Raw genomic sequence first — 25,690 nt, forward strand, 5'->3', positions numbered from 1 at the left:
GTGCAAAGGAGCAACAGTAGGTGCAAAGGCCCTGAGGCAGAAAATATATCTGACAAAGGAGCGCCTCAGTACCTCAGTGGGTTAAAGCCTCTGTCCTCTGCTCAGGTCATGATCTCGGGGTCCTGGGATTGAGTCCAGCATCGGGTTCTCTGCCCAGCAGAGAGCTTGCTTCCCCCCCACCCCAACTCTCTGCCTGCCTCTCTGCCTACTTGTGATCTCTGTCTGTCAAATAAATAAATAAATAAAATCCTTTAAAAAGAAAAAATATATATATCTGACACAGTTAAGGAAAAGCAAAGAATCCAGTGTGGCTGGAGCAGAATGACAGAGACAGATAGAAGTTGAGTCAGAATGCTAAGGGAGGTCAGACCACCAAGGCCTTGTAGGTCATAATGAAAGGCTTTGGTTTTAACTCTGAGTGAGATGGGAGCCCCCTGGATAGTTTATGCAGAAGGAAGACAGGATGTGATTCATGTTTCATAAAGACCATTCTGGTCTCTATACGGAAAAGAGAAACAGGTGTGGAAAAGAGAAATGGGAACACCAGTTAACAGGCTACTACAATAATTCAGGTGAGGAATGATGAATGCTCAGACAAGGGCAGTCATGGCGACATCAGTGAGGTAGTGAGATTCTGAATATTTTGAAAGTAGTTACCAGGATTTACTAATATGGGTAGTGAACCATGATGGGAAGAGAGAAGTCAAGAGAACATCTAAGATTTTGGCCAGAGGAACTAGAAAGTGGCAGTTGCCACTTACAGAGATCGGAAGGCCTGAAGGAGGGGCAGGTCTGGGTGGAGATCATGCCGTTCATTTATCTGCTGTGTGACTCTGGGTAACTTGGTTTACCACTCTGGACCTCGGTATCCTCATCTTTACAATGGTTATAATAATGGCAATGAATTCACAGGATCGGCACATGTGCAGACTCAGTGTATGTCCCGCCCATGCTCCAGGGATGGCCCATGGCCAACACATCTGCTAGGGAAGCACCCGGAAGGAGAGGAACACTATGGCAATAAATCTGTGCTCTAGCTCCTCTCCCCTGCTTCCTCCAGGCAGAAGTGGGACGGGCATGTTTGATATTTATGGTTTTTTTCTTCAAGGTCTTTGACAGTTTTAGACATAGTCATGGTACTAATGGAGACTGGCGGTGGGATGTGGATAAAAGGAATTCTCGAGGCTATGAAGCTTCCAAAACACTTTGATGGCCATTATCTCTTCTGAGTCCAGAAAGGCCAAAAGTAGACCCATTTTAGGAAGTAGGAGGACGAGGTATTTAAAAACAAAACCAACCCAGGCTGTCTGTGTATCAAGATATCTCTGGGAACTTCACTTAATCTTGGAGCAAAAGTGGGTAAAGAGGGTCCTAAAATGAGTCTCCCTCTTCCTGTCCTAAGTGGGAGTGCCACCCTGCTGTGTCCAACTGAGGCCCAGCTACCCGATGGAGGGTGATCCCACTCCTCCACCGGCAGGAGACAGCCCACAGGTCCCGTTCTCCCTGTGCAGGCCCCTCTCAGCCAGAGTGTCTAGCCTGCAGCCTTCCTGCTTCTGCGGTTTGGGCCAGTGGGTCTCTCACATTGCTCCATTCCAGTTCCCCACCCGTTAACTCCCACTGACTGAGTTAGTAGACTGAGTTAACAGATGGGACTAGAGACCAGAAGAATCGATGTGCCTAAGGTCATACCCCTAGAAAGTGCAGTCTGGGTTCTGTACCCAGCAAGAAGAATTCCTGCATCTGTTCCTTCCTCTTCTTCCAGCCCAGCTGCCTCTGCCCCTCAATATACCAGGTGCCAGAACACAGCTGTCTCTTCTTGGCTCCCCCCACCCAGGCAAGCTATCCTAGGGTGGGACTGAGCTCAGTGGGGACAGTCTTGTAGTGTCCGGTGACACAGCAGTGTCCCTGCAGGCAAATTCGGCCAGAGATTCATTCTGAACCACGGTTCTGACTGGTGAGAGCTACTGCTGATCGGTGGGTGGGCGGGATTATGGGGGTTGGAAGTGTCAGGTCAGGGTGGATCAGGGGGCCTCAGAAGAAAACTTAAAATTGCCTGGGGATGGAAGAAATTCTGCAGGATTGAGAAGAGTTGGGGAATACCAGGGAGCCTGAGGGTGTGAATGGGGTGGGGGATGGAAGGAGACTGGCTAAAGGAGTTGGGGGGGGTGGAAATCTAGTGAACAGTAGGAGCCCCTGGAGGCTGGGAAGGGCAAACTCTTAAATCCTAGTCTCAACTTTACTCTCCCCTTGGCTTGGTGTCTTCATCAGCGCTGTGGTAAGAATCCTTCTGCCCCAGCTACCTTGCCAAGAGAAGGGGCCTCTGGAAAGCCAAAATGACCCATAAATCGAGGTGGGGGGGAGCATAAGGGTAGAAACTGAAGTAGCATAGCGGGGAGCCTGCAAACCCAAGTTTTATGCCAGGTGAGGATGGAGCAGGAAAGGGGCAAGCCTAGAGTCTGGATTGCCTTCACAGTCACTGACCCAGCCATGCCCGCTCCACTGCTCCCACTGCTGCTGCGAACGCTGCTGTCCCGCCTGCTGCTGCCCGCCGCCCGCCTGGCCCGCCGGCACTTCCTGCCCCTGCTGCGCCGACTGGCCCGCCGCCTAGGCTCGCAGGATGTTCGGGAGGCTTTGCTGGGCTGTGTGTTGTTCATCCTCAGCCAGAGACACCCACCTGACGCCGAGGAGGCCTCCAGAGTAGCTGGCCAGGAGAGGCGGGAGAGGCTAGCTCCCCTCAAATGAGGCCATGATCCCTGACATTGGCTGTATCATCGAAAGCCCTTCTTTTGGAGCATGACAGTCACACAGCACAGCCCACCCAGTGTGCGGAAGACACGGTGGGGGACTGAGCATAAGAAGGGTCTGACCAGGAATACCTCCCCACTGCCAGCAGGAATGACTGCAAGGATACCCAGCATCTAGCGGTCATAAAACTGATCATTACCCCCTCCCTGAATTCCTCCTCCAAGGACACCTTTCCTACTCACATCTGATTCTAGGGAATGGAGGAAGAGACTCTCCTCCCCTAGCCCCAAATGGTGACATGAGGTCCAGGGAGGGACAGTGCTTACACAGGCAAAAATGACAATGTATTTGAGAGGCAAGATTTTAACCCAGACCGTTTGTCTTCCAGACTCAGGATTTACCTTAAAGTAACTGGACCTTGGTTGCCTAGTGAGGCAGTCTTGCCTCAAGGCCCAGCATGCAGCAGGTGCTCAATAAACATTTGTTGATTGGAGTTCTTGGGATGCCATTGAAAGTCCTGTCACCCACGCAGTTCCTAGGCTCCTACCTAGGGAGAGAGTCTAAGGTGGCCAGAGGGTGGGGGAAGAGGTGGTGAGGGGGCGGGGGGTGGGGAAACCACTCAAGAGTTCCTTTTGCTTCCTATCCCATTGTCCCGCAGTCCTCATCTCCTGGAGGTTGTTTCTCTTGTGTAACTTCAGTCAGTATGTCACACTGTGACCCAGCAGTCTTAGGTCCGATTTGGAGGTCTGGCTGGCCAGCTCAAGGTAAGGAGAAGAACGCCAAGTCCCTGAGTCAGTTTGGAGATTCTTCTCACCTAGTGGTGTGGGAAGAGGGAGATTTGTTTGCTAAGAGACCCCACGGGCAGCCACCCAGGGGAGCAGTGTAGAAATGCTTCCCCCGAGGGGCACTGTGTCCCTGAAGAGATGGAGTGGGATGGAAGTGTCCAGAGGCATTCCCCTCATTATTTCAGCCTCCCCAAAGAGCAGCTCCTAAGGGGTCAAACGAGAGTTGTCAGATTCATTTGCATCAGCCTCCGGATAATTTGCTTATTGTTCCCAAACAATAGTCCTCCCTCCCTCCCTCCAGGAGTCTTGGGCTGTAGGTTCAGAGTGGGGAAATGAGGAATGCGGGCCTCTTTCAGGACCCCCATCCGGAGCCCGCACCTTTTAGAAGCTCGGCCCCGGGGGCCAGAACCGCAAGCCGCCGCCCCCCCCCCCCCCGTTCTCCCCCAGCCCCGAGGGGCTTTCCGCCAAACCCCGGCCCGGTCACCCTTCGGCACCATCTGCTTCCTCCAGGCGTCCACTGAAGCCAGTGCACGTGCTCACCCCTTTCGGGAAGGCCACCTGGGGGAAGGGGTGGAATGAAGGGGGTTCCAGCTCGTGGTCCCCTAACGCAGTTCCCCTCCGGGGCCACGAGCACCTTCTCTGCAGTCTGATCCCGGCCTTCCATGCCGCCGGCCTTCCAAAGCGCTCCTCGCTCCCGAGCGGCGCGGGGCGGGACAGAGCGGGTCACCGAGCTCGGGGCGGGTGCCAGCGTAACCGGTTGCGGCCCCTCTCCCTCCGGCAGCGACACTGGAGACCGGTTAGACCCAGTGCGGGCTGCGAGCTCCCGCCTTGGCCCCAGCCCCGAGGTGAGAAGGCCAGGACGGGGACCAGAGGGGGCGGTTTCCGTCCTCCTCCTGCATATCCGGCAGGTGCGCGGGGAGCAGAGGCGGGCCGCTGGGCGGTGGGGCGGGGGCTGCGCGGTTCCCACGCGCCCCGCGGGGACGGGCGGAGAGAGGTGGGGTTAGGTCCCTAATTGGGTTGGGGTAGGGATATACGCGGGGTCGGACTCTGCGGTTTCCCGCGGAGTGGATGCTTTTATCGGACTTTGAAGGTCACCCCCCAACTCCTCCACCCCCGCTGCGCCACCCCAACCATATACAGATGCCCCCAAGGTCAGAGACATGCCCGGAGCAAAGGGTAGAGGCAGAGTTCTGGGAAATTACGCTGGGAAGGCCAAGCCCGGACAGAGTGAACCTCAAGTCTTGGACCCTGACCCTCATTCTCACCCTCAAGTACACACCCACTAGGAAAGTGAGGGAAGTGAGAGGAGTCCGGTCCTGAGACGGCTGGATCCTGTCTTTATTTTAAATGTGGGTGTTTTGTTCATCGTATCACTTTTTTGCATTTACTTTGATTTTTAAAAAAAATCTCAGTAAAATATTATTTATCTTGATCTCTAAATTTTTTGGTGTCCCCTTAAAATTTGCAATGCAGGCAAGCGCCTCATTGGCCTCTATCTAGTCCCAGCCCTGCCACAAGGCCATGGACACAGAGTCAGGAACAAAATGAGAATGCACAGTCATAAGGCAGGTGCTGGTGACAAACAGCCAAGCCAAGCCAAACACAGATGGACACAGGCTGGGGAGAGTCGGCCGAATGTGAGGTGGTGGGGCGCCTTGTGGCCTAGAATAAGGAGGAGGGAGTCTGGGGCAAGGGACAGTCTCAAATAGAGTAGGGAATGGGGAGAGGGTAGGGGTGCAGCTGGATCAGCCCTTTTCACCCTACCTTTGTGCCAGGGACCTGAGGGAGAAAGACATAAGCCAGGGCTGAGGGTTACAGGACTGGCTGGGCCGGGCCAGAAAAACTCGGGGTGCAGGCTGGTGTGAGTCAAGGCCCCGTGGCTGTCCAGCAGAGGGCCCTGGCACCCAGCAACCAGCTCTGGTCAGGGAAGGGCTCCGAAGGGGCGTGGATGCTGGCAGGGGGCCCAGGCAGGGTGAATGCCAGATGGGCTTCTCTCCAGCCATAACAGTCCTGCCTATTGCCATCTAGTGAGCACACCAGGCCTCCACAGAGGTGGGGAGAGGAAACAACCTTCCCCTGTCTGGCCTGAGACCCTCACCACTTCCCTCCAGTTTCTTTCCCCCTCCAGTCCCCTCTGCGCACAACTCCAGCCACTGGCCACCGGCCTGGCCATGCCAGGCAGATCTGTCTGACCACGAAGGCCTGCCACCCCCACGGGCCCAAAGAGGGAAATGAAGGTGGGGAGAGAGACCGGGGCCAAGGAAGAGGGAGAGACTGGACAAACACAGGATGGGAATGGGGGTGGGGAGACCCAGACATGAAGCTGCCCTCGAGTCGTGGGGCAGTGCCTAAAAAAATACCACCCGTACCCCTCTTCCTGCCCTCTGTTTGGTTAAGGCTGGAGGGTGATAGTGTGTCATGTCTCTGTGGGAAGAGCCGGAAGGCTGAGAACACCCCTTGTGGAGTAGCTTGGGGACAGTCCACAGATCCTAAGTAGAAAAACTGCCCCTCCCTTCAGGGCCCAGTCTGTTTCCTGACAGGAGAGTAAGACCCTGCCTTATCCTTGATGGTAGTAAGGCTAATTGGTTGGGTGGGTTTTTTTGGGGGGGGGGTATTTATTTACTTATTTATTTGAGAGGGAGGGAGTAGGAGAAGCAGACTCCCTGCTGAGCAGAGAGCCCAAGACCCTAAGATCATCCCACGACCTGACCGGAAGACAGACACTTACAGACTGAGCCACCTCACTGCCCCCTGCTAATTGCTAATTAGTGCCCATGGCTTCTCCAGGGGACAGGTCTCTTGGGTAGTTGGGGCAAGGTGGGGTGTGGGCCCTGGGTTGGACTTTCTGTCTTCACACCCCACCAGCCATTGTGTTATCTCCACCTACTGAGAGCTGCTATGGGGGCCCTGCTATGGGGCACCCCCAACTTACCGGCCAACCAAAAGGAGGGGAATCATTCCCCCTCACTGGGAGGTGCAAGAAGGGCTGACCAGTCCTCAGCATGCCCACCCCCTCCCTCCTTAGCCCGGGGAGGATGTGGGACTCAGCAAGGCTTGGTCTCTTCCTCTGAGGACATAGGATTCACTCAGGATGGAAGGCGGTTGGGGCTTTTTCTCTTACCATCTCCAGATGTTTCTCAGCTCTTTCAAAGTTCTGGGTTTAGAAAGAGTGAATCTGGAGGGGCCTACAGACCTGTGCCTCTACCCCATCCACCACCCACCCCCAGACACGCACTCCCCTCCAAGTCCCAGTTGAGGTGTGGTGCTTGTGTGTGTGTGTTAGAGGTAGGAAAATTCATGACTCAGGTCACTGACTGTACTGATTGCGCAGAGAGGTCCCTTGGCGTGGGGGTTGGGAGAGCAGAGGGTAGGTGCGAACGGCAGAAGGTGGCTCTAAAGGGCGTGGGCGCAGGAAAGGGAAAAGGCACCATGGAGAAAGTAGCGGGGTACCTGGGAGGGGAGTCCGCCCCGCTCTGGGCAGAGGGTTGGGTGCAGGGACAGTAGGAGTTTCTGGACCCCCAGCGCGGAGCACACTAGGGATGATACCCCTCCAGCCCCGGGTTCCCCATAACGGGGCAAGGTTTGGTGTGGCACGGCCCTGAGGTCCTGCCTTCAAAAGTAAGGCGAGGTGTGGGCGCGACGGCCCTGGGAAGGGGTTAGTGGGGCTTGCATCCGGCGCCGCTAGGGGGGCGTAGCTGGGGCGGGGCCGCGGCGGGGCGGGCGGGGCCGTGGCGGCGCGGGCGGGGCATAGGGGAAGCGGCAGTGGCTGGTGGTGGGGGGAGCGGGCAGCGGCCGCGGGCCGGGGCGGGCTCAGCGGAGGGCGGGTTTGAATGTGCTCCGGCGGGCGCGGGAAGCTGCAGAGAGGGCGCGCGGATCTCGGCGCGGTAGGACTCTTTGCTAGCAGGTGCTGTCCGGGTCGGGGGTCGGGATTCGGGGGTCGAGGGTCGGGGGTAGGGGACCGGTGAGGGTCCGGGAACCGCCGGCGTGGAAGGCGCGTCTTCCCGCCGCCACGAGGGCAGGGAGGCCGGGCCTGGCTGCGCGCAGAGGGAACGCCGCATGGGGGCCCCGCTTCCCCCGCGCAGAGCGTGCGGAGCCGCGCTGCACGTGGCGCGCCAGGGCCAGGGCGCGTGGGGACTCTGCGGAGATCGGGACCCGAGCGGGGCGTGGGCCACCTGGCTCCTGGGCCTGAAACCGGCTGTCGCCGAGCTGACCTCTGCAAGGGGCGGGCGAGTGAATGGGTAATCTCGATGGATCTTGCCGGTACAGGAGAGGGGCCGCGCCGGTAACGGCACTGGGTAGGGGGGAATGGAGATGCGAGCCGGCGTCTTGGAGGTGAAGGAGCTGTCTGTTCCTGGCCTCCCCTTCCTGGGCCTGTCCTCATTTACTCCCAGAGAGGACTCTTCCTTAACTCAGAACCCCTGCTTTCCTTCTTAGGGAGAGAGTAGTGGTGGGTGAAGGCCGGCCTCAGCCCTGCCGGTCACGCTTCCCGGGGCGATCCCTTTGCCCATTCCTATTGGTAACCTCCCACTTGCCCTGCCTGTTGAGCTCTCCCTGCTGAGATGTGTGCTTTATGGGGAGTGGGGAATGCCTTACACCCGAAGCTCTTGTCAGACTGGAGATGACCTCAGTCTCCCCACCCTGTTTCTTCGCTCATCTCCCAATATACAGGGCTAGCCGAGAAGCAGCCTTTATACCTACCTCTCCAACCCAGAAGGAGGCTAAAATAAACTGCCCATTGAGTTGGAATTCCAGCGCACCCATTCACTAGCTCTGCGACCTTACACAAGTAACTCAACCTCTCTGAACCTCAGCCTCCCCCATCTGTTCAATGGAGACAATTTAGTACTAGCTTATGTGTGGTTGTTAGGGCAAGAGGGGAGCAGGTGGTGGCTGGCCCCAGAGGCAACCCCAGGGAGTAGAGAATTTGATGCTACCGCAGAAGTGTGTCTAGAGCTGGGGTGCGTGAGAGGTGCTGGGGGCCTCAGGGTGGGGAGGTGCTCAGTTCAGTGGTTACTTTCAGGGCCCCATCCTGGCAGGCACGTTGGGGCATGGCTGGAGGGCCACCAGATGCTCTGAGCTGGTATCAAATCCCTGGTTGCTGCTGGGCAAAGGCAGGCAAGAACAAAATACCTGGGCTGGCCTGCTGAATGTCAGGATGTGGGCAGGGGGGAGAGGCTCCCCTGGAGTTGCACTGGACAGAGGTGGGGATGGCTGCGAACAGAACATGGTAGGGTAGCAGGGGTAGAGGGCTGAAATGAATACTTTGTTCAGCCTAAGGCAGATTTTGCTAAGGAAGGGGAGATACTCTATTCTCTCCACCCCAGCTCCCATCTGGGTTGAAGCTATACCAGTTCTTTTACTTAGTGCCGGGAATCTTGCCTGTGGGGGCAGGGTGTGTGTGTGTGTAGCATGGGATGTGCTGAGGTGTAAAGCTGGGAGTTCCCTTCCCTGCTACCTAATAGAAAATCTGAGTCCTGAGCCTTCTCTGGCAGCCCTCGAGGATAGAGCCGTCTTGCCTACATCCTTCTTAAAAACATAAAAACTGTTGTTGCCATTCTGTCTGCCCCTCCCCTCAGTGACTAGAACAGTGCCTGGCTAGCTTGCAGAGGTGCTCAGTCAATATTTGTTGAAAAGATGAATGGGGGGCACGTGGATGGCTCAGTCATTAAGGGTCATGATCCCTGGGTCCTGGGATGGAGCCCTGCATCCGGCTCCCTGCTGAGCGGGGAACTTGCTTCTCCCTCTCTGACTCCCCCTGCTTGTGTTCCTTCTCTCACTGTGTCTCTCTCTGTCAAATAAATAAAATCTTAAAAAAAAAGAAAAAAGATGAATGAAGAAGCCCTCTGCCAATTCGGGAGGTGTGTAGGTGTGCTTCTCCTGTCCCCACCCTGCAACACCCTACAACCCACACATGGGCTGGGGGGCTGAGGAAGGCCTTTGGAGAGTCTGGAGTTCATTCAGGGAGGGTTTGAGAGGAATTATGGGGAGGGGAAGAAAAAAGCCCCCCGAGGATGTTGGGGAGGTCCCTGGTGGTACGTGTCCACGTCTGCCTGTCTTCAGGTCTTCAGGCTGCAACCTGGAGCACGGGCTGTACCTGCGATTGCCCCACCCCTTCAGCTCCCCTGCTGAGGCTGCTGGGTCTCTTATCTCCCAGGCTCGCTACAGGAGCAGTTTTTATCTCCTGGTTGTGTGTGTGTAAGAGATTTCTCAGAATGAGTCCGATCCCTCCCACAGCAAGGCCTGTGGGGTTCTCTCAGCATCCGCCCTCTGCCACTTTATTCATTCTGGACCCTTACCCAGGGGGAGCCCATGGACAAGGCCTGCCGCCAGAGCCTGAGCTAGGACTACCTCCCAAGGACTGCCCAGACCCCCTCTGCTCTGAGCCTTCTGCTGGCAAGTCTGGGCATCTGGTGAGTGCTGGCCCAGACCCAGGCCCAGGCCCAGGTGGTTGGGGAAGCAGGCCTCACCCTGAACAGCAGACCTGGCTCCAGAGCTAGGCCCGCACGTGGGGGATGCGCCAGCACACGCCTGCCTGGCTTGCTGTGCTACCCAAAGGGAAAGCTGTCTCATCTGGTGCCAGGGTGCCTCCCCTACACGAGTGGAAAGCAGGAGGGGGGATACTGAGGGAGGAGGCTAGGAGCTTTAGGTCAAGCCTGTGCCCCTGCTCCTCCAATCTTCCCTTCAAGTTTGCTCTCAAAAAGGGGAAGAGTACAGGGGCCTGGGAGTGAGTCAGAGAGGAACCAAGGGGGGATGGGGTGACCCTGGGGCCAGAACTGGGGACCGGGGGAGGGGCAGGCTTAGTTGTGGGAAGGGCTGTGTCCCCATATGGTAGTGAAGTGTTTTCCTAGAAACCTGGCCAGGAACTAGGAAACCCTTGGGCAGTGACAAGAAAGGAAGGCTAAAGTGCCCTCTGCAGAGAGGCTGGAGTCTGGGGTCCCTCCAGGAGGGCACAGGAACCCCAGAGCCCAGTCTTGCCATGACTGCAGCCCCCACCCCCCCAGAAGGTGTGAAGGTCGGACTTGCAGAGAAGGGCTGGGGAGAGGCATCTCTGGCTTCAGTCCTCTTTCCCTACAGGCTCATGGTTCTGCTGCTGCCGCCACTGCTGCTGCTGCTGCTGCAGCAGCAGCGGTGAATGTTTGTTTTGTGCCCTCCCTCCTCCCCTCGCCCTCTTTGCTCTGACTCCCGTTTCCCTCCTCCTGTCCCTCCTTCTCTTCCATTATCATTGCAGTCCCTGACCCCTCTCCTCTTCTTCCCTTCCTTCTTTGCCAGGCCTTCCCTCCCTCTCGCTCATACTTCCTCCTCCTCCTCCTCTCCTGCTCGCCACGCTCCTGTTTCCCAGCTTACAAACTGCTTCGGCTGCTGGATAAAAATAGCGGTGGCCAGGCTGGGAGCCAGGTAGAGCCTGAGCAGGCAGGGGGCCCCACAGCGCTGGCCACAGGGGTCAGATTGAACAGTCCTGAGGGGCTGGGCAGGGAGGGGGCCCTTCTGGACTCTTCAGCTCACCTGCTCTGCGCCCTGCCCGCTGCCTACTCCACGAGAGTCTAAAGAGGTCTATGGGGAAGCAGGGCCAAGACGTGGCCTCACACTGCTTCTGCCCCCAGCAAGCACCAGAAGGAGGGAGCTCTCAGCCAGGCAAAACCGAGAACACTGTCACCATGACAACCAGTCACGAGCCTCAGGACAGGTAAGGGGACCTGGGCTGGGCATCCAGGGGAGCTGACATGGGTCTCCAAGGGGGGCTGGGTGTTGTGTCCTTTGGAATTTGGGATTTCCACTGTTGACTGGCCTTCCGGCAAAGCAATGTGAGTCAGGTCTGCCTGAGGGGCGGGGGCCATGTGTGCCTTCACTGGGGTGCCTTTGGGGAAGGCTGGGATGGGTGGGCGGCGCAGCCCCTCCCTGGCCTCTCAGTGTTTCCACTGTTGCTCTCCAGCTTGCTAGCAGCTTCCAGCTCCTCCTCCCATCACTCTGGGGAAATATTTGGCGGCTCCCCTCGTTCCAGAGCACATCTGGCAGAACTGCCCTCTTCCTCCGGCCTGGCGTTGAGCCTCTGCCTCGGATGACCCTGGCCTACCCTGGTCCTTGAGCTGACCTTGCCCTCACTCCCCACCTCTGGAACCAAAAGCTCCTTTAAATTAAACCCACCACCATGATCATGCGTATGTTTGTGGCGGGAGGAGGCTGTAGCTTGGTTGAAGCTCTCCAAGGAATCTGGGAACCAAGATAGTTGATGAAGTTCTGCCTGCCTGCGGTCCCAAACTCCTTCAGCCCAGGCCCCCCAACCACATCCTCTCACCCCTGCCCGTCCCGTCTTCCTCCTGTGCCAAAAAGGCTGCCAACAAGGCCACCTCTGGCTGCGGGACCTCAGGCACGTAGCTTAATCTCTTCTCGACTATTTCCCACCTGTAAAATCGAGGTGGGGTCTATTTGGATGGGAGGGAATTTAAGGAGACCTAGTAAGGACAGGCCCCAGTTGGGAGCCTCACGATCGGTAGCAGTTCTGGAACCCCTCTCGCATCTCCGTGCACCTTGGTGCCCTCCTCCAGCCCTGCTCTAACCATCTGTTCTGGGCAGCCTTGGCCAGGAGCTTCTCCCTTCATTCAAGCCCTCAGCTGTGTCCTTTAGGGTCGCGGGTAGATGAGTTGTGGGGGCCGTCGGGGGCACTGTATTGGAATGGCTCAGAAGGCCACACTCGGGCACTCAGCTGGGCCTTTCCTGTGTGAGGCCAGTCCCTGCACTCTGGCCAGATCTGTTTCTTCTCTGCCCTGGGCTTTGTCCCTGCCACTGGGGGAAGAAAGCAGGCATTCGCTGTGGGGAGGATATGGCAGACACATCTGGAGACTACGTTGGGAAGGCCTGGGGCTGCCTGGGGGAGGCTGGCCCATCCCACACAGGCCCTGAGGTGTAGGGCTTGGGGGCAACGCCCCGGCCAGAGCGGGGAGGGGGGGCACTTATTTACTCCTGGCGGCCCACATAAAGTCCAGTGGCCTCATATTGCCTGGCCTCCCCTGTGTGGTGTGACCTACAAAGCTAGTTCTGTCTGGACTGGAGAAAAACAGCTCCCTCACTTCCCAGCCACCCCAAGTTACCCCGCCCTCCTGTCCTACCAGGTCCGGAGTGGTCTGGGAGTTTCTTGACCTCAAACTCCTCTTTGGGGAGCCACACAGTCCCTGCCCAGACGGCATAATCACTTCCAGCCTGCCTCGTGGGGGTGGAAGACACTTGGCTGTTTCCTCGCTCACCCGCCCACCCCCAGCCTTCAGCAGGATTTCCAAAACCACCTCCGGATGTGTGGGTCACACTGGTTCCCAAGCCTGCAGGGTCCCCCGAGTCTTCGGGGCTGAGAACCAAGGTCCTGTTGGCCGTGCCTTTCAGCCTTGTGTCCCTCCCTGGTTCTCCTCCTCCTGTGGACTTGTCTGCGCTTTTCCCTATCCCAGGACGCTTTTCCTTCCACATAAACCCATAGGAAGGCTCAGGCACATGGACATAAACACGGTTGCCTATATCCTGGGACAGCGGGAGACCCCAAAGGTTGGGGAGGGAAGGAGTTTTTAGGTTTGACCTGGGAAGGAGGGTGGGATGGTGTGTCACTTGGCCCCCTTTTCCTCTCCCATCCTCAGGTACAAAGCTGTCTGGCTTATCTTCTTCATGCTGGGTCTGGGGACGCTGCTCCCATGGAATTTTTTCATGACAGCCACTAGGGTGAGACTGGGGGGATGGGGTTCCAGAGGCCACGTAGGGCCTGGTTGCTGTGTACTTGGGAGTGCCAGGAGAGAAGCCTCAAGGTTTCTGTCTTGCAACCCCCACAGTATTTCACAAACCGCCTGGACGAGTCCCAGAATATGTCCTCAGTCACTGCCGAGCTGAGCAAGGACACCCAGCCCTCAGCCACCCCCACAGCGCTCTCCCCAGAGCGGACCTCGCTCAGTGCTGTCTTCAACAATGTCATGACCTTATGCGCCATGTTGCCCCTGCTGTTCTTCACCTGCCTTAACTCTTTCCTGCATCAGAGGTGAGCTCCTGGGCCCCAGGCCTGACCCCTCGCTACCTCTCGCTCTCCCTGGGCCGAGGCCCCGGCCTCACTGCCCTGGCCTCTGGGCAGGATCCCCCAGTCTGTTCGGATCCTGGGCAGCCTTGTAGCCATCCTGTTGGTGTTCCTGATCACCGCCATCCTGGTGAAGGTGCAGCTGGATGCCGTGCCCTTCTTCATCATCACCATGGTCAAGATCGTTCTCATCAACTGTAAGCAGGGCTGGGAGGGAGCAGAGATCTTCCCACATCCCCCCACCCATCCTTCAGACCCACTACCACAGTCAGCTAGGAACAGAGCCCCTTCCTCCCCCTAGAGGGGAGGATGCCATTGGGCGATCAGGGCTCCAGAGACCCGAGCGAGTGCGGACCAGGGCTGTAGGGTGGGACAGAGAGGGCCATTTGGTGTCACAACTCCTCTGGAACCTGTGTTCCCACGGGCCCCTGCCCCCCCACAGCAGCAAATCCCAGTCTGCTCCCTCTCCCCTGCTGATGCCCGCCTTATGCCTCCAGCGTTCGGCGCCATCCTGCAAGGCAGCCTGTTTGGTCTGGCTGGCCTCCTGCCCGCCAGCTACACTGCCCCCATCATGAGTGGTCAGGGCCTGGCAGGCTTCTTCGCCTCAGTGGCCATGATCTGTGCAATCGCCAGTAAGTGTTGCCGCCTGTCTGTCTGCCTGCCTGCCTGTGGGTCTGGTCATGGGGGTGGGGTGGGGGGGGGACAGGGGACAATCTCCGCTCTCTCACATGCTCCCCACAGGTGGCTCAGAGCTGTCAGAAAGTGCCTTTGGCTACTTCATCACTGCCTGCGGGGTTATTGTTCTGGCAATCATCTGTTACCTGGCCCTTCCCCGACTGGTAAGCAGGTGAAGAAAGTCTGGGGGTGGAGGTGGGGTGGGGTCCAGGGCTCCCAGCCAGTGCTGTTCTGGAACCCAAACCTGGCATAGGGGGGCGGGATTCTGGATCTTCCATCTCTGAGTCTACTTTCCCTATGCCCCTCACTTGGCAGGAATTCTATCGGTACTACCAGCAGTTCAAGCTCGAAGGGCCTGGGGAGCAGGAGACCAAGTTGGACCTCATTAGTAAAGGTCAGAATAGCCTGCAGAAGCTGGGGTGGAGGGCGGCCTGCCCAGCACGGGGCAGCCTGGGCGCAGAGGGCAAGAAGGAGTGTGCCATATTGGTTAGCGGTGATAAGCCAGAAGCCAAAGCGAACTGGAGTAGGGATGACGGGAGCAATAGGAAGTAAAGGCTAGGGAAGATGAAATGGGCGAAGAGGCTGGATACCCTTGAACTGTCTGAGGATAACGGGAAAGCAATTTCAGATTCTTGGAATAGGACCTGAGGCTCCTGGGAGAGGTCAGGACCCCTGGGATTTGTGCTGTGGGATTTACAGGTCTGGGAGGTCTGGGCTAGGTATTAGGGTGTGACTCTCCCCTGGGGAAAGGGTGTCCACCCTGAGCTAACCCCAGCCCTTTGGGGGAATGTTTGTGTCTTCTCTTGTTATTTGTCCTCCCTGCAACTTGATGTTCCCACAACCTGGGACTCCCCCCCCCCCACCCCCAGGAGAGGAACCAGTAGCAAACAAAGAAGAGTCCAGAGTTCCAGCCCCCGGCTCTCAGCCCACCAACCAAGGCCACTCTATCCGAGCCATCCTCAGAAATGTATGTGGGGCATGGGTGTTCTGCCCTCTGCCCCTTACCCTCTTTTTCTCCTACTTTTGCCTCTCCTGACCCATGCACTGTCCATCCTCTCCCTTTCCTCCCTGGGACTGGCCACTCCCCTGGATTCTCGTCTGTGTGTGTGTGTGTGTGTGTGCGCGTGTGTGTGTGTGTGTGTCGGGGGCTGGGGACTCTGGGTTCTTTGTTGCACAGCTGCTATGAAGACACGGACCAGGGTTCCTTCCCTCCAGATCTTAGTCCTGGCTCTCTCCGTCTGCTTCAACTTCATGGTGACCATCGGGGTATTTCCCGCCGTGACCGCTGAGGTCAAGTCCAGCATCGCGGGCACCAGTGCCTGGGGTGAGGACACCATGGGCTCCCAGGATGGGGGCAGACTGGGGCTAGAGCAGGTTTGGGAATGGGCTTCTGTCTCCCTGGCTAAACTCTCCTGGTCCATTTGCCCTTCCCTGGGCTGGAAACATGTCCTCCATTTTTACGTCTGGGAAAACTGAGTCCCAGTGAGGGTCAGGGTTGCTGAATCCGTTTCTCTGGACCTCATAACCACCCCTAACTCTACTCTTCTTTTTCCAGGAGACTACTTCATTCCTGTGTCTTGTTTCTTGACTTTCAATGTCTTTGACTGGTTGGGCCGGAGCCTCACAGCTGTATTTACGTGGGTAAGTGGGAGAAAGAGATGCCCAGCCCCTGTACAAGGCTAGAGTTCAGCCAGAGACCCAGAAAGGGAACCAAGAAAGTATGGTGGTAATGGAACCATACTTTTTTTAGAAAGAAAGAAAGAAACCAAACCAAGACGTAATCTATGTATAGCAAGTTCTGCTAGTCTTCAGTGTATCAGTTACTGACCACCCCCTCCAACACCCGTATGTAATCAGCAGGGAGGTCCAGATACAGAACATTTCCAGCCCTCGAGACGGCTCAGCCATGCCCCCTCACAATCAGTACGCCCTCAGGGTGACCAGATCCACTCAGATCCCGAGGGGCCCTGTGTGGAGCACTGGGAGCCAGCCCAGGCTCAGGCGCCCCCTGCTCCCCCTAGCCTGGGAAGGACAGCCACTGGCTGCCAAGCCTGGTGCTGGCCCGGATGTTGTTTGTGCCCCTGCTGTTGCTGTGCAATGTCAAACCCCGCCACCACCTGGCTGTGGTCTTCGAGCACGACGCCTGGTTCATCATCTTCATGGCCGCCTTCGCCTTCTCCAACGGCTACCTCGCCAGTCTCTGCATGTGCTTTGGGCCCAAGTGAGTGGGGACCCTGGTGGCATCAGGCAGGACCTAGAGCTCCAGGGTGGCCACTCCAAGGAAGGAGAGGGGGCACCGGGAGACTCCTGGATCCTGGATGGGCATGTAGGTGAAGGGGTCGTGGTGGAGGGCGGGGCACCCCAGGGTACCCGGGGGAGATGTGGGAAGGTGGGAGACAGCTCCCATTACACATTCCCCCAAGAGAGAGAAGCCAGATTGGAGGTGGGAAAGTAGGATGGTTGTCAGCAGAATTCTGTGCTCAGGCAAGTCTCCGCACATCACAGATGCTCTGGGGGGCAGGCGAGGCCGGGGAGCTGGGGGGTTCCTGGGGCCGTTCTAAGGAAGCCTTGCCCTCCTGCCTTCAGGAAAGTGAAGCCGGCTGAGGCAGAGACAGCTGGAGCCATCATGGCCTTCTTTCTGTCTCTGGGCCTTGCACTGGGGGCTGTCTCCTCCTTCCTGTGGCGGTCTATTGTGTGACCATGGATGGACAGAAGGACTGCACTGACCACCTGCTCCTTTGGCCTTTCTTCCCATTGAGGGATGGGCAGGGGGAGGTCTGGAGGTTTTCTCTTTATAGCAGCTTCTGCTTTCTCACGGCCTGTTCTGGGCCTGGGTGTCCAGGCCCTGAGGAGGGAGCCTCTACGGATGGACAGTGGGGACATTGTGAGCCCGAGGGTCAGAATCAAGGGAGGGCACGCAGGCTCTGCATCTGCTCAAGTTGCCTTCAGCCACCCTCCCCCCCTCCATCACCACGCTTGGCTCTGACTGATCCCTGCTTGAGCAGGGCAGCAGAGACTGCTCGGCTCAGAGAGAGAGAGTATATGTGTGTGTCTGTCTGTTCATCTGCCTATATACCAGCAGTGGTTAGGGGCCAGGACTGTCTGTCCAAGGTCCCACTGGATAATCTTTCCATATTCTCCCCATGTGCCTCCTCCCCCGCCATTTCCATGCCCCTCCCCTACTCCCCCTGCCTTGTTCCTACCAGTCATGCACCCTGTACAGTTGCCATTTTACTGCCTTTTTTATATTCAACAGAAACCAGGTGCCTTCAGAGGCTCTCTGATAAAATAAACCTTTTTCTTTTTTTCCTCCTTCCTCCACGGCTCCCTGTGTCCTCCAGCCGCAGCTCCATGCCCTAGAGAGGGCAGCGGGATGGCAGTGTGAATCTGGGGGACGAGCATGACCCAGCTGAGCCCTGGCCAGCACTGGGCCTGTGTCCAATGGTGGGGGTGGGTGGCAGTTAGTCCTCTTAGCCTCAGAGGGGCTGCAGTGCCCCCTGCTGGGGCCACAGAAGAGGGACAGGCCTGGAGCCAGGACACCCAGACTGCTGACGGAGACTGAAAAGGGCCGTTTTTTCTTTGCTGCTCAATTCCTTCTTTCACAGGACTGGGCTTAGAGACAGCGCCCCATCTTTCTTTGGTCTTCACTGCCACCCTCACCTGTCCTCACCCCTCCGTCACAGGAATAAACCTGCACACCTGGTCCACTCCCCACCCCCCATAAACGTCCCCTCCCCTGGCTGCACTCCCACACCTCCAGGCAAGAAGAGGCTGCAGCTGCCCGCCCCCTACCACCCATCTCCAATCTGGCAGTCTGCCCTGACACCTGGGGGACACAGGCCTGCGTGTCCTTGCCTGGAAGCGGCCCCCACTGTTCTTCTCTGACTTGGTGGGATGGTGGCTTCATGGAGGGAGCCATACCGCTGGATCTCCCTTCGTGGAAATGACTGTTCTTGACCGGAAATGGGAACAGAGTTCTGGCCAATGTGGGGAGACACACAGACACACACTCTGACCCTGGCTACAGCCCAGGAGGCTCACTAGTCCCTGACCCGCAGATAGCTACAAATTGGCATCTCTGTCAGGTCTTTTGTTTCTCAGTTTAATTTAGTTGAAGGCTTCAGGCCTCATTAAGGGCTCTCAGAACATTTTTAGGGCTGTTTGATGAGCTCAGAAGTTCTCAGGGGGTAGGGAAGCATATCATTATAAATGGAGGACTGGAGTCCGTGAACTCCAAGGATACATGTCAAACCAAGCTATATATATCCAAGGTCGGCAGAAAATAAGGTACTCCTTTCCTAGCAGATTCACAGGGGCACCCTGAGCGTGCCCCAGTCTTTGCTATGCCCTTTGGCACTGGGGCTAAAATAAACCTGTGCTTTTTGTCTTCTCTCCCTCAGCCCCTCTTGACCTGCCCATGGTACCCCAACCTGAGAGTCCTATTGGACTCCTTCCTTGGCACCAGCAGCTCCCAGGGGCACTGTGTTTCTTCCCTGGGTTGCCTCCACCACCTTCTGCCTGCTCTTCCAGAAGGACTCCAGCCCAGGTGTCCTTCAGTCCATCCCACCCATGGCTACAGAATAATCCAGAGCCGAACTAAGTGTTCCACTGGTCTCTCTCCAGAGTATGCTGAGCATTTCCTGACATCCCAACACTGCCAGCAGGGACAGCCAGTTTACGCAATTCCTTTCCCTTCTGTGCCTCAGAGCTCTTGTAACTTGGTGACCTAACTTTTATCCTGCCCTTGACCATACTCGGGCTACCAGAAAGAGCTTCTGTTTTTCGAGATAGGGTCTACATTCTATTTGTGTTTTCACCCTTTGGGCTACAAGTGCTTTAACTGGCTCCCAGATGTATTCACAAAATTGTCCCTCCCTGCAATCTTCACAGGCCTAAAGCCAGCTGGGCGGTGGTGCTCATTTTCACTGCCTGTGCTCAAGGGATAGAGATGGGTGTTAAGTAGTTTTTCTCGACCCCAGCAATGATTTGAAGGAGGGAAAAACAGATGATGTCACTTTCCTCCTTTCTGTACTCAAATGGATGTGGAGGAAAATTACTAGAGTATTTTTTCCAAAAACGTTTTCTAATGCAAATGCCCCAAATACGCAGTCTCACACTCAGTTTCTGTTCTGACCTCAAGTCTTCATCTGAAGCCAGGAGAGGTGGGGGTGAGGAACTCGAGCTCCTAGGTCTCCTGCCTGCCCAAGCACAGTGATGGCTCCTGACCACAGTAGGTGCTCTGAAGGTAATCCTGCACTGTAGGAGGCAGGCCTCCCCCTGCCCCTAGCACTGGCTCCAGTAAGGTGGGGAAGTACTGAGCGTGAGACAGTGGGTGTCACTGGCTCTACCAGACCGTGCTGGTCATCACCTTCCTTCCATGTGACATTTCTTTCTTTCTTTTTTTTTTTTTTTTTTTAAGATTTTACTTTATTTTTTAAAGATTTTATTTATTTGACAGAGATCACAAGTAGGCAGAGAGAGAGAGAAGCAGGCTCCCCGCCGAGCAGAGTGCCCAATGCGGGGCTCCATCCCAGGACCCTGAGATCATGACCTGACCCAAAGGCAGAGGCTTAATCCACTGAGCCACCCAGGTGCCCCCCATGTGACATTTCTGCCTGAAGCATCAGGCTGTGTATTTAGCAGCTGGCCTGGGTGGGGGGGGGTAGCCACATCAATGTGGACACTTCCTTGTGTTTGATATTACATGGTGACGTGTTGGGGCTCTAAGCTTTTGAAAAGCCAAGAGCCCCAGGAAAATCACCAGTTGTCCTTAAAAAATAGAAGTCAAGCCTCTGGGATAGCCAAGGAGCTAGATGGGTTCTGAATCTATTCTTTGAGGTGAATATAAAAGGAGCACGGTGAGGGCAGTATAACAGGGGAGAGGGGGCCTGAGGGGAAAATTCCAGTTATGGGGAAAACAAGTAGTGATTCAAAATGGATATCAGCAAGAAATGCAGAATCACTAAAGAGCTAGCCATGCTTTCTGGCCTGCGGGCTCTGCCTGAAACCCGAGTCTTGACACGCAGGAAGAGTGGCAGACCGAGAGACGCCAGCCAGCCAGTAGATCTAGCAGTGAGGCCCATCTGGGTTCTAGAACAAGCTGGCAGTGAGTGTGGAGATGGGCACCTCCCAGGAACAGAGCCCGCGTTCCCCCTCCTGAAGCCATCAATGGCAGTGCCCTAGCGGGGCTCATAGCTCTGGCACAGTTCCCCTCCAAGAGAGGAGGTGCTCACTGAGAGCCATCTATCACCTTGGCAGGCCTGGTGCTCCCTGTCAATGAGCCAGTTGGCATTCTGGCCCCAGGCTACAGGGCAACTGCTAAATGAGTCAGCAGGACCCCACACAGTGGGGGTCTTCTCCCCGGCCTGTCTTTGGGGTTGGTTCCGATTCAGAGCCTAGGATCCCATCTTGGGCCTGCCAAATACCACGCATCCTCTGGGCCCAGATCCTTGTTCTTCAAACGGGTGACCTATATGTACAGACTTGCTAAGTTGATTTAAGGAGTCTGCAGGTGAACCTGGATGCAAGAAATGATTACCTTAGAGACACGTGGCACCAAGAATCAATCAGGATGAGCTGTGGCCTGGTACGCTCCCCGTCCCACACCTAAGCAGCTCGCTGCTCCTCTCCCCAGCTTCAATCCCGGAGCCTTCAAGAACCAGACCTTACCTCCCCCCACACTGGCCAATCGCCCCACCGGCCCCGGACTGGCGATTGACAGCAGAGAACCCGAGGACCCGACCGGGGCTGGGCGGGGTGGGGCGACGCGGGGCGGGAGACGGAGGGAGCAGGAGTCCGCTCAGCCCCGCCCCTCGACGGCGGGTGTGGTGACGTCACCCGTCCCTCGTGCTGCGCCGCCGCGCGGCCATTCGCGCCTGAGCGCTGGCGAGTGGGAGACCGGTTTGGGTGTCTTGAGGCCGGCTCCGCTGCCTCTTAAGTAGGGGTCACCTTGAACAAGGCATTTTCTATCTCGGAGCCGCTCATCTGGAAAGCGAGGGTAGGCACAGCCGCGCCACCTTTCTCGGGGTTGTGAAATTCCGGACCCGGGCAGTGGCTAGCAACTCTTGCTTGCACCCACCACCCTGCTTCCGTCTTACGTGTCTCGTGGCCTCCCGTCTCCCGGGAACCCTATGTGGTGCTGACCGTTGCTATGCCCATTGTACTCCAGAAAACTGAAGCTGGGATGCTTAAAGGGTAGAAAAATATTTTGTAAACCGGAAAGCATTGGGTAAATACAAGTCTCTGCCTGTCTTTACCTATTAGATAAGCAGAGAGACAGATGGACTCGGAGAGATGGGGAGAACTCCCAGACAGTGGAGGGGATGGATATACAATGCCTCTTGTGATAGATAGTACGGCCCCCTAACTCGAGCCCGGTATACCTTCCTCCCTAGCCTTCAGAACATTCCAGAACATACCCCAAGCCTCCCAGGATCTGGAGCTCCCATGTAATCCACCCCGGGTGAAAGCAGCAAGGTCCTTCCTGATGTCTAACCCTAGTCCCTCCTGTTTGTGAGTTCCTAAGCACTCAGTAGCACTGCCACAGCCCTGCCAGTGCCTTATCTGGGCACAGGTGGGCCAAGCAGGCACCGGGCCCAGAAATCCAGTCAGGTGAGAACTGTACATTGGCCAGTGACTTGTGTCTGGGGCGGGTTAGGTGGCAGGCAGAGTAGTTAAATAGGTCAGGGTTGTTTGTGGTAGAACCCCTCCTCCCCCCACACCTTCCCCTGCCTGTAATTTACTCTGCGCTGAACTGATTTGGGGTTAAGTTTTACCTTAGTCAAAGGGACCTTGAAACACTGAACAACACCCAAGACAAAAAGGCACACCTGGTGTACATCATGGGAGGAGGACAACAGACAATTTAGACCTGACCTGACAGTGACAGGCAGGACTTATTTACACCCCCCTTTAGGTCACTGATACTATACCCTCAGAGGGTCAAGACACACTCATATGTGTATTAATAGAGTAGGTACCAAAGATACCCTAGTTACAATTTCAAAATGGCTTAGGTCATAACTCTGGTCTTTTCACTACACTTGCCTGGGAAAGGCTGTTCTTGCCCATGACTTCAGCCATCAGTCTCTGTCTCCAGGACATTCTTTATCTGGTATCCCATAACATGCTTAAAATGGACTCTTGGCCCCCTCTGACACAGAGTGGTCCTCCTCCCCTGCCTTCAGCCCTCATATTCCATCATTCTACCACAGAAAAGATGAACACCATGCCTTTTCCCCACCCCTGGGTGATCTCCCCACTTTCAGCTTCTGCCTTCTCCAAGCTACATCCCCTGGAGTCTCCAAGTGTTTTTTGTTTTGAGCAACACAATTAACTGGCTTGACTTAATAGATTTAACATATTTAGACTTTTATCCAATAACTAAATAATATTTTTCTCAACCATGCATGGAAACCTTACTTACCACGCTCTAGTTCACAAAAAATCTCAAGTACAAAAGAGCCAGTATTATACACATATGTTATGTTATACACATATATGTCATGTGTATAACATAATTAAAAGATAATATAAAAATAATTGGAAATGGGGACGCCTGTGTGGCTCATTTGGTTAGGCAAATGTCTTCTGCTTGGGTCATGATCCTGGAGTCCAGGGATCGAATCCTACATCAGGCTTTCTGATCAATGGGGAGTCTGTTTCTCCCTCTGACCTACCCCCTGTCATGCTCTCTCTCTCATTCTCTCTCTCTCAAAATCTTTTTTTAAAAATTGGAACTGTTGAACTTTTTAAAGATTTTATTTATTTGAGAGAGAGAGTGCACACTCGAAAGCACAAATGGGACTAAGGGCAGAGTGAGAAGCAGACTCCCCACTGAACAGAGAGCCCCATATGGGGCTCAATCCCTGGACTCCAGAGATCATGCCCTGAGCCAAAGACAGATACTTAAACCAACCGAGCCACTCAGGCACCCCTGTTGAACACCTCTAAACTGATGAACAAAGACGCCATAAGACAAATCAGAAAACCCTTAAAACTAAATTATAATAAAAATACTATAGGGACATCTCGGTGGCTCAGTTGGTTAAGAAGCATCTGCCTTTGGCTCAGGTCATGATCCAGGGACCCTGGGATCGAGCCCTGCATTGAGCTCCCTGCTCAGTGGGGAGACTGCTCCCTTCCCCCTCTCCCTCAGCCTATTGCTCCTCCTGCTTGTGCTCTTTCTCAAATAAATAAATAAATAAAATCTTTCCAAAAAATACTGTCTATTGAAACATGGGATATACTAAAATTGTACTTGAAGAGAAGTCTGTAGCCTTAAATCCTTATGTCAGAAAATGGGGGGGTGCCTGGGTGGCTCAGTGGGTTAAAGCCTCTGCTTTCAGCTCAGGTCATGACCCCAGGGTCCTGGGATCGAGCCCCATATCGGGCTCTCTGCTCAGCGGGAGGCCTGCTTCCTCCTCTCTCTGCCTGCCTCTCTGCCTACTGTGATCTCTGTCTGTCAAATAAATTAAAAAAAAAAAAAAAAAGAAAATGGGAAAGGTTGAAATTTAATGTGCTAGGTATTAAAGCTAAGAAAATGGAAAAAGAACAGAACTGACCCAAAGAAAGTAGAAATAATAAAAATTTGAGCAGAAATTTAAATACGCACACACACACACACACACACACACAAGAAATTTAAATACATGAAAATGAATATAAATAAAATAGACAAATCTCTAGTGAAACTGATCACAAAAAAGAGGAATAAGACACGAAAAACAATTTTAGGGATGAAAATGAAGAGATACTTTAAATGGAATAGAGTTTGAAAAGATAGTCAAAGAGAAGAAGATGTCATAATAAAGCTTTCAAGAAGCAGCTGGATATAATTAGTAAACAAAATTGACAAGGAGAGGTAGAAAACCTGAATATTCTTATATTATTTAAAAAAACGAGGGGCATCTGGCTGGCTCAGTCAGAGCATGCAACTCTTGATCTTGGGGTTGTGAGTTCAAGCCCCATAACAGTATAGAGATTACTTTAAAATAAAATCTTAAGGGGCACCTGGGTGTCTCAGTGGGTTAAAGCCTCTGCGTTTGGCTCAGGTCATGATCCCAGGGTCTCGGGATTGAGCCCCACGTCAGGCTCTCTGCTCAGTGGAGAGCCTGCTTCCCCCCTGCCCCCGCCTGCCTCTCTGCCTGCTTGTGATCTCTATCTGTCAAATAAATAAATTAAAAAAAAATCTTAAAAGTAATAATAATTTTAAAAAATCTTTTTAAAAAGAATTGAGTCCTTAGTTAAAATGTTTCCATACAGAAAACATTAGACTCAGGCAATTATATAGGTTAGTTCAAAAAATTTTAAATAAATAAATCAAGAGGTGCCTGGGTTGCTCAGTTGGTTTAGCATCTGCCTTCCACTCAGGATCAGGATCCCAGGGTTCTGGGATCTAGCCCTGCATCTGTCTGTCGTCTCTCAGGCTCCCTGATCAGTGGGGAGTCTGTTTCTCCCCCTCCCACTCCTCCTGCACACACACTCCCTCTCTCAAATAAATAAATAAAATCTTTTACAAATAAATAAATACATAAATAGGTGGAATCTGCATAATATTACTAAGTCTGTTAATTAATTAAACGTATAAATAAAGGGAATTTTTTAAAACAATAGTCTCAGTAGATGCAGAAAAGTAATTTTGATATTCAGATTAAAATTTATAACAAGGTAGGTATAAAGGAAATATTGTGCTTAATGATTAACTATTTTTTAAAGATTTTATTTGTTTATTTGACAGAGGGAGAGAGATATCACAAGTAGGCAGAGAGAGAAAAGGAAGCAGGCTCCCTGCTGAGCAGAGAGCCCAAATCGGGACTTGATCCCAAGACCCTGGGATCATGACCTGAGCCGAAGGCAGAGGCTTAACCCACTGAGCCACCCAGGCGCCCCCAATGATGAACTATTAAAATCATTCCTTTTCTGATCAGAAATGAGATAGGGATCCCCAGAATCACTGTTTCCACTCACCATTGTCTTGCAGGTCCTAAATAGTGCAGTATAACAAGAAATAAGATATACAAGGATTAGAAAGTGAGAAACCAAACTGTCATTGTCTTCAGATGATAGATAGGGTTGTACCTAAAAAAAACAAAAAAAACTAAGAACTAGTAAGGTAGTTTACCAAGCTATGGAACTAATAAATAAAATTGATTGCTTTCCAAATTCTTCAGGAAATGTAAAATGAAGGAAAATGGCTATTGCCATTGCATCAAAAACAAAAACAAGAAGCACGGTACGGTACTAACAATGAAGTGAATGAGAGTTGTGAAAGAAACTTTTCATGTTCCAACCGAATGTGGAAACTGAGGCAGAGCTGGAGCCTAGGCTGGCCAACCAGACTGGCTCAGCTGCACAGCATCTCTGAACATCAAGTCCATTGGCGTGTGAGGATGTCAGTGCAGCATATTCCCCATGAAGTTCGGAGATAATAAATAGGCCTCGT

The 25,690-nt window shown here is 54.4% G+C and overlaps 2 protein-coding genes across 11 annotated transcripts; both read left to right on the plus strand.

Moving 5' to 3' along the window:
- The first annotated feature begins 274 nt into the window (after positions 1–274).
- Positions 275–3,238, plus strand: MYMX (myomixer, myoblast fusion factor). The gene is made up of 2 exons (XM_032340123.1): positions 275–1,954; positions 2,474–3,238. Exon 2 carries the CDS (start codon positions 2,488–2,490, stop codon positions 2,740–2,742), a length of 255 nt encoding a protein of 84 aa, XP_032196014.1. The 5' UTR covers positions 275–1,954; positions 2,474–2,487; the 3' UTR covers positions 2,743–3,238.
- A 189-nt stretch (positions 3,239–3,427) lies between these two features.
- On the plus strand, positions 3,428–22,651 carry SLC29A1 (solute carrier family 29 member 1 (Augustine blood group)). 10 transcript variants are annotated; one of them, XM_032340114.1, is made up of 14 exons: positions 3,428–3,509; positions 9,831–9,940; positions 11,069–11,214; positions 13,148–13,229; positions 13,337–13,539; positions 13,630–13,769; positions 14,070–14,204; positions 14,314–14,411; positions 14,563–14,641; positions 15,117–15,214; positions 15,463–15,571; positions 15,803–15,888; positions 16,269–16,468; positions 21,642–22,651. In XM_032340114.1, exons 1-14 carry the CDS (start codon positions 3,449–3,451, stop codon positions 21,697–21,699), a joined length of 1,605 nt encoding a protein of 534 aa, XP_032196005.1. In that variant the 5' UTR covers positions 3,428–3,448; the 3' UTR covers positions 21,700–22,651. The 10 variants fall into 10 exon arrangements, with proteins under 10 accessions (XP_032196005.1, XP_032196003.1, XP_032196006.1 ...); XM_032340112.1 differs by lacking the exon at positions 21,642–22,651 and adding an exon at positions 16,834–16,945 and having other exon boundaries at positions 3,430–3,509; XM_032340115.1 differs by lacking the exon at positions 21,642–22,651 and adding an exon at positions 16,834–16,945 and having other exon boundaries at positions 3,430–3,509; positions 11,132–11,214.
- Positions 22,652–25,690: the final 3,039 nt, after the last annotated feature.

Source organism: Mustela erminea, chromosome 4, assembly GCF_009829155.1.
Source record: "Mustela erminea isolate mMusErm1 chromosome 4, mMusErm1.Pri, whole genome shotgun sequence".
In the NCBI taxonomy this organism is placed as follows: Eukaryota; Metazoa; Chordata; class Mammalia; order Carnivora; family Mustelidae; genus Mustela; species Mustela erminea.